At 29.8% G+C, this 8,739-nt stretch overlaps 1 protein-coding gene across 2 annotated transcripts; it reads right to left on the bottom strand.

Moving 5' to 3' along the window:
* Nucleotides 1-19: 19 nt before the first annotated feature.
* Nucleotides 20-7,584, bottom strand: LOC127287606 (zinc transporter 1). 2 transcript variants are annotated; one of them, XM_051314618.1, is made up of 7 exons: nt 7,446-7,584; nt 7,111-7,369; nt 6,153-6,448; nt 4,795-5,030; nt 1,131-1,309; nt 658-744; nt 20-499 (listed from the first exon to the last, which is right to left on the bottom strand). In XM_051314618.1, exons 2-7 carry the CDS (start codon nt 7,297-7,299, stop codon nt 380-382), a joined length of 1,107 nt encoding a protein of 368 aa, XP_051170575.1. In that variant the 5' UTR covers nt 7,300-7,369; nt 7,446-7,584; the 3' UTR covers nt 20-379. The 2 variants fall into 2 exon arrangements, with proteins under 2 accessions (XP_051170575.1, XP_051170574.1); XM_051314617.1 differs by having other exon boundaries at nt 7,111-7,552.
* Between the last annotated feature and the right edge of the window lie 1,155 nt (nt 7,585-8,739).

The following is an 8,739-nucleotide window of genomic DNA, read 5'->3' as shown; positions in this document are numbered from 1 at the left end:
ATAAAAATAAAAAGCGATATTTTAAAAGGTTTTTCGATTTATTATGAACATTTTTGCAAAATTTCCATGTGTTTGTGGGGCAATTTACAGCAATATAATATAATATAAAATAATATATTAATATATAATATAATATAATGAATATTGTTGTTATAATTATAATAAATTAAAACATTTAATATTTAACAATTGTCATTTCATCCTTGAATGATACTGATCAAAATTAAGATAAATTTTATACAATATTAATAATATATTACTTTAAAACATAAATTATGTATATAATATACATAAACTACAGTAAGTAAACAACAATAAGTACAACTATAACCGAGGGAGCGTTAGCGAGCGAGGAATACATCGCTAGTTTTAAATTAAACTAACAAGTAACAAAATTGTTAAAATCATCATTTTCCCGCTTTGTGCAGCATTGAGAGGATTTGCAGCTATCATCTTTGCAAGTGATCAGACATTCTAATTTGTTGAAATTTGATATTTTCTGAAACGAATTTTATTTGTTTTAAATTGATTCAATAGATTTTCTATGTCAAAAAGTTTAGTTTTCACAATAGCTTTAAAACATTTTTATTTAAAGAAATATCGAAAAATCATTAGTAGGCAAGGGGGGGACCAATTAATAATCCTAGATTTATTTACCTTATGAAATTCTGGTTGTACAGTTACTTGTGTTACACCTATTTCAGCGAAGAATGATATTACTTCATCTGTGATATTTCTGTACACCTGTAATGTAGAATTATAAATACAACGCACAATTTTGTAATGGAGTTATTATTACTTGGGAACTTTAATTAATCAATTTAAAATGGATTAATTCCATTTTTGAGTCTCGTGAAAACTTTTGCATCCTAATTTTAATAATAGATATAGGTTTCTGTCAGATTTCCGCGATTATTTACAATTTTTGTGGTTTTCCTGAAACCTATGTTACAATCAATATAAAAAACACAAGTTCCTCTAATTAACATTTCAAATATGACACATTAATTGTTGTGGGCGTTCAACCGTTAAAATATTTTGTGAATTAAATTTTTAAATGGATAGTGATCTATTTAGAATAAATAATTCTGATTGAAAATATCAAATAAAATGTCATTTTAGATACTCACAGTTGAATCCAAAAAAATTATGTGGACAGTAGATATAACATGTTCGTTTCTTAGTTGCCAAACATGTAAATCATGTATGTTTACTATACCAGGAAATGCTTCTAACGCTTCTCTTTTAAGTGATTGAATGTTGATATGATTTGGAATGGTTTGCAAAAGAATGAGACCCGATTCCTTCACTGAAAATGAAATTGTCTTAAGTCTTATTTTAAATATTTTTTTACTTTTAAGTGTAAACTGGCATCTTTAAAATTCTAACTGAAAAAGTATAGAATTATATGCAATAAGCTATTTTATTTAAATTTTAAAATGTATCTGACAAACTTAATAAATATAGTCTTGAATACTAGAGGAGGATGGGGCAAGAATAGTTAGTTAAGACGTTTTTGAATCTAGCGACCAAACTTGAATTTGTATCTGCAAACGAGTAGTATTTTTGGAGAGCTTGGTTATTTGGCTATAATTTTTTTATACATTATTTTGCTGTAGACTGTAATCCCTACGAGATATGAATTAGTAATTAGTAAATTTTTCGTTTTCTTTATTTTATTGGATTTACACTATTCAATATTGATATATTAAGTATTAACAAAATGTTTTGAACATTTTCTAAATATCAATTGAACCGCCGGCGACCAAAAAGGCTTACGCGTGACTTTCATTGGCCCCGCGTTCTGCGAGTCTCCAGCTATTCCGGGGGCCAATGAAAACCTCGCATTAAAATTCGTCTAAACTAAAATCTAAGATTTAACCAATTTTCTTTAGATGATCACCAATTTCTTGGTCAATAAGTTTCGTTTTCCGTATAATTACGCATCAGTATGTATATCAACCTAAAAAGAACAATTAAACATTTTTTATAAGTTGCAGTCGCATTAGCAGGATTTTATCGAGCCGTAACAGCTCTAACTATCCTTGCCCCATGAGCCCATATTTCAGATTTTTCTAAATTTTAAGGAACGACGTGAATTGATTTGAAAATAAATACGATATTCGTATTCAGCAGGAAATTCCACTCTGGAAAACACTTATGTAAATAAATATTCGGAAGCACTAATATAGAAAACAATATGATAAACACTACGTTGACATTTTAGCAAAACAGACTTTTTAAAAAAATAAACTCCTGACTTCGCAATTGGTGGCAGATTGACTTCCAGTTTTTACTATCATCTATTGGTATTAAGATGCAAATATACCATGAATGACGCGATTTTTGAGCAAGCCGTCTAAGCATAACATCAACTAACTATCCTTACCCCATTCTCCCCTATATACGAGTTGAGACTTTAACCCACATTATGTATTGCAAAAGCTCAATTTTTTTTCCTTTTCAGATGAATTGCAGTAATATTATTTGATTTTATAATGATGGACTTTCACGTGTTCATAAAAACCCGCGTGCACCGTCCACATTAATCGAACGCTAAATACTTATCTCAAATTACGCTGAAAAATACCAAAGGGAGATTCCAACCAAGTCTAACCAACGGTGCATTGATGATCTCAGAACAAGATTAACCATGTAAGAACTCAGCAACGTTGAAATGCTGACACTAAGACGACGTTGCCTGAAGCTGATAAATCCAAATATGATAATGACAAATAACACACATTTAGTTAACAACGAATAAAGATTTATTTAACACATACAATTATTTAAAGAATAATTAAGCGTGCAACGCGATAATCAGTTATGAGTCCCGCGAAAGGGTCTTCCTTTCAATACGAACTAAAATCGACTGCCTATTGACACCGACTTCCCCTAGATCTCCTAATCTGTTAAGAGGGGAGCGCTCCTTGACGGCAGCTCCCTGGAAACCTTAGATAACGACGTTGATAATCGGGCCTTTAGGCGGCACGAACATGCGCAGATCCTCACGCAGAAAAACTGCCAGAACACATGTTCATGGCACGCAGACATAGTCTAAATGTTTAACGAGCAAGAACTCCCTGTACAGGTATACAAGCACGGTCCCCCACGAGACACGAGGTCAAGAGTTAATGCCTGACCAGCACCGATGACGCAGAATTTCTTCCAGTCACCTGCCAATTGACAATGCGACCGACCTAAGTCACGATTGCCACTCTTGGTGAGAGCCGGAACCTTTCCAATCCCTGGAAACTCTGCAGGTTTCCACCCGATTTGAGTTAATGCAACTCACACACCGAATGCGAAAGACGTGTGCACAACGTGCTAACGTACGCTAACCCCAAGCGATGTGGGTTGTAACTACTGCCACCACGAATCCATACCCAATGCCTGGCGGAGACCCGAAGGTCTCCTGGGCTCCAGACACGTCCCGTGGTACCATTCTACTCAGGTATGAGTACCACTTTCCAGTATCCGGGGAACCGGAGGCCATACTGGCGGTCGATTACCGTTTAAATATGACAACATGCACCACATATATGCCAAGACCAACCGGAAGGTAGTGATTTCCGTAAAACTCGGAACTACTTCAGGTCAAGGCAAGTGGCAACACGTGCCGAAGCCACCATTCTTTACCATTAGGCTATTGGAACATCACGATTGAACTATTCGGCATTTTGGGATGCTTATTGACCAATGTTACACAGGTTTGGTAATTGTTGGCAGCGGCGAGATTGATCCCAGAAAAACTCTAAAGCAAACCTCCTCAGACAATAACAGTTTCAAGTATAACACAGCCCACCGTCCTTTACCATTACGGGAATTCACTATCATCGCCGTGGCTTTTGGGACGCATTCTCAATTATCCGACTCGCACGGATCGCATTGAAGACGGACGAACAAATATTTGACTTGCATGAACGCCTTTGCACTGCCAGTCCCTAGCTGGGACTCCGCTCTCGTTCCAGCAGGGGGTACCCTTTAGTCGTCTCTTACGCGGTAACCTACGGTGGCCCTATTCTGATGCCGGGGCCGCCACGGCGGTAAAAACGCTGACAGATACTAATCAATATAAGTAACGATTTACATCGTTACAATTTTTAATTATATTTTTTAATTTTTGTAAATTGTCGTCTTCATAACGCCCCATCTTGAAATTGCCATATGAAATCGTTTATTGTTACCTTTATATAAATCCATGTGAAATCTTTGGTTAATATGGAAGAATCTACTTGAAATCCCATATGAATTTGTACGTTCAATTCCATGTGAAATCATATGAAAGAATCCACATGGAATCTCATATACATAATTTCCTACATTTTTAAAAATTTTATGTATAAGGAAATCTTTAGGGTTTCATATGATATGTTTTGTAAGATTTAATGTGGGTAATTATGAAGGATATTGGCATGGGAAATTTATAATACTATTAAAATGTTAAAAATTAAATAAGAATCAACATGCATTTCTATGTAAAAACTCAAATGAAAATTTCCACAAGATTCAGGAATTTATACTCAAAATTGTGTCTCAATTTCACATACGATTTTTTATGAATTCCTATAATTCTTAATAGGATTCCATGTAAGATCTTATATAGGAATTTTCAGTAGGTGAATTCTTACACGTTTCATATAATTTTAATTACAGATTCATTTATTTTGTGATGGGTAGCTTCATGTAGCTTGATTATTTATATTTTGTTACACTTAAATTTTACAGCTAATAAAAAGATAAAAATGTATTTGCGATATTAATACGGAAATAATTCATGTATTGTTTACTTACTGTAAGAGTAACTAAAGGTAAATAGTGAGATCGATGACAGGATTGCAAATATTGGATCTATGAAGCGAGCACTGTACGAAGAATTAGAAAGATATACTATTAACGAATCCAATATAACAAATATGCAGCATAAAAAATCTCGACACATTTCTCTTATTCCTTTACTTTTGGTCAAAATAAGAGAATTACATTTTCGCAGATCTCTGTCAGTATGCATTGCTTGCAGTTTCAAGCATCTGAAAGTAAAAAATTTATAATTTTTTTAAACTCGATTATTTATGTCTTCATGCCTGGAAATTGAGGAATAATAAAAAAAATCTTTAATAAGACGAAAGTTCTTGAAAAAAGTTATTTTTAAAATTTTATTTTTTGGTTTTTAAATATATTTCAAAATAATTTTTTTTGCAAAATCATTTGATATAGTTATTTATCACCCTAAGAATACTAAAAAATTACACAGAGTACCCACATAGCACCGAAGATTTAATAAATATTTATTAAATATTTATTTTCAATGTTCGCAGTATTTAGAATAAAGGTTAAGTAAAGCTTCTGTAAATATTTAAATTTCCGCACTTGAGCAAATGTTTAGCATGAACCTTGAGTGAAGCTTGAAATTGAATATTCGTTAAAGGTTCGGCTCGAAACTTGAGTGAAGCTTTAAATTAAATATTCGTTAAAGGTTCAGTTCTAACCTTGATTGAAGCTTGAAAAAAATATTCGTTAAATGTTCGCCCAGATAGCTGTATTTTAAAATTATCTAATCATAAAGTATTAATTGTATTAATAATAATAATAATATAATTAAAATAATTTTATCTTTAATTTGAATCAGTTTAATGAATAAATTGATTTAAGAAATTTTAGTTTTCAAAAATGAAAAAAAAATAATTTCTTAAATTTAGGGACTCATACTTGATTAAGCAATATTTAAAGACCTTAAATAACGAAATTAATTTTGAAAATAAATTTGGGGGACCGGGGATCGAACACGGGTTCGAAGAACGCAAACGCAATACCTTAACCAACCGAGATATACGAGCAACTATGATTGGAAAAAAAATCTTGCTCTTAAGCTACAAGTGATTTAACGAATATTTAATTTTAAGCTTCACTCAAGGTTCGCGCTAAACATTTGCTGAAGTGCGGACATTTAAATATTTACAGAAGCTTTACTTAACCTTTATTCTAAATACTGCGAACATTGAAAATAAATATTTAATAAATATTTATTAAATCTTCGGTGCTATGTGGGTAAGTATATATAAACAAAATCATTGATCTATCTAGGTATTCCATTTTTCATGGAATTGTCCTTTTATTAGAAATAAAATTTCTATTTAAAACTTTATACATACCTAGGCAAAATTAAACCAGCTTTAGAGAATTGTAAGTAAATTCCCTGATTCAATGAGTATTCACCAATAAAAATGTAGTATAATATATGTAGTATAATTCCAATAAAACCTATGAACATAACTGGTATTGGATGATGCATAGCATCTAAATGATCAATGTGAATTAATTTTTGTACTGCTTCAATTAAAATAGAGAAACAGAATGAAGCGACAAGAACACAGCATACTAACATTGTTACAATGTCAATTCTTGCCCATCCAAAAGTGCTTCTTATTTGTCTATCAGAAGATGATTTCTAAAAAGATTTATTTTAAAATTTCATGTGTTAATTCTCACTGTTATAAATCGTTCACAATTTTTTTTTATTTAAAAGAGTAGAGCTTAAATTAAATTTATGCCTTTATTTCTATTAGTCAATTTTAATAGTCACAAACGTCAGATTACTTATATCGGATAACATCGTACAGAATTCGGACAAAAAAAGTATAACTTTCGAACAACACCGTATAAGCGGACAAAGTTTTTCATTTTATGGAATTTCATTTATTATAATTATTTTTGCGCCTAATTTTTATTTGTTCGAATTAGTATTTTGCAAAATTTGCATCAAAACGATTTTTAATATTACAGAATTTTTATATAACCGAAAATTTACTTCACAGAATTTTTATTTCTTCAAATTTTAATTTTCTCGAATTTTCATATAACATAATAGGTATTTTAAAGAATTTTTATTGGGTAAAATTTCATTGCATAGAATTTTCATTTTATTCTTTCAGATAAATTTTCATTTATTCAAATTATTATTTGATATAATTTTCAAATAACCAATTTTTCATACTAAAGAATTTTTATAAAATGTCCGACATAATAGAACTATAACATTTTGAATTATAAAAATCTCAGGATAGATTCGTCATTATATATCGTTGTAGAAAGATTAAATTTTATACTTACCTTTGTCGACGCTAAGTATCCAGTAAGAGCTATAATATTACATAGCATGTAATAAGAATGTAGTAAAAGAGTTAAAGAATGCGTAATATAGCTTGCACTCATTTCTATTATAAAGAATGTTAAAGTAGTAAACATAATTATGTATAATTGTACAGGTTTTAATGTTACAATCCACTCCTTAACAGTCATTGTTATTTGAATGTATTTCCGTTTTCAAAATTTCAATTTAATAATATCGAATTAATAGTATCGAATATTTCTAGAAATTATTAAAAGTTAATTCATTGTACTATTTAGTGGAATATGTTATGGACGAGTACACTCAGCTAACATACAATTATACTTTTTTAATTTCTGCAATTTTTCTAAACAACTAAAATTTTTGACACACAATATAAAGATTTAAACATACGAAGAACGAAAATAAAATATACTTCAATACTGCGAGAGTAACAATCGCTACTAAACATATTTTGATCCTACGATTGATACATTACTCAACTATCATCATGATCAACAATGACAGTAATGTGATCGATGACTTTGATAACGATAATAGAGGAATCAATATATTAATTTGATTAGTATTAAAATTAAGAATTCAAAAAAATGACATTAAAAAAATTTTTTTTTTATTTGTAAAATATTTGTTTTTTCTAAAAAAAAATTAAATGAAGGCACCTACTAAAAATGAAAGTGAGTAAGATTCTTTAAGAAATTTTCGGTGCTGTGTGGGTCGGCACGTCAAGTAATTGCGACTATTTAAGTTATTTTGATAAATTTGTATGAAATTAATAATTGTTCATTAAATGTTAAAATAAGAAATCCGAATTATTTTTGTAAAATTCAAAATATTTTTAAAATATTGCAAATTTAAATTTTTTGTAATTTTTTTTTTGATTTATTATAACTTCCGCAAATGTTAACCAATCGGAATGAATTTCTTTTTAAATTACTCGTATTTAGATGCTCTTTTCATGGAAAAAATATTTTAAAAAATTAAAAAATTTTAATTGTTAATAAAAAAACAAATTTAATTGTTTATATAAACCATTTGTAAAAATTTTTACTACGAATTCGTGAATGACTCAAATTTATATAAAAAGGAAAGAAAAAAATTTATTTTTTAAAATCTCAAAAAACAATTTTATTTCAATTTTTCCATTGATTTGAAATTAATGCAGTGAAAATTTTCTAGTGCAAAACAATGATTAAATAATAGTAGAAATTTTCACTAATTTAAATTAGTGTAGAATAAAACTTTTTTTTGAAAACCTCAAAAGATAATTTTTATTTTAAACTTTTTTTTGTAAGAATCTGTATAAATATATTTTAATCGGATTTGAATGAGATAAAATTCAAATATGATGAAAAAGACATTTCACATTAATTCCTTTGAATTTTATATTTTTTCCTTGGGGTAGTCCATAATAAAACTGATATCCATTTTTTTATTCTCTAATAATTATTAAGTGGATTCTTTATCCCTTTATCTGAAAAAATCATTTTTAATCAGAAATTTTTATTTTTTAAATGATCCCATACAGCACGTAAGCTTGTAGCAACCTTGCGGCAAGCTTGCCACGCAATATTGCCAACCTTGCACGGCAAGCTTTAAATGTCCCACCT

The sequence above is a fragment of the Leptopilina boulardi genome, unplaced genomic scaffold, assembly GCF_019393585.1.
Source record: "Leptopilina boulardi isolate dan_hultmark-lab unplaced genomic scaffold, ZJU_Lbou_2.1 LbouV2_371, whole genome shotgun sequence".
Taxonomy (NCBI): Eukaryota; Metazoa; Arthropoda; class Insecta; order Hymenoptera; family Figitidae; genus Leptopilina; species Leptopilina boulardi.
Note: the sequence above shows the minus strand (reverse complement) of the source record. Positions and strands in the feature narration are given on the sequence as shown.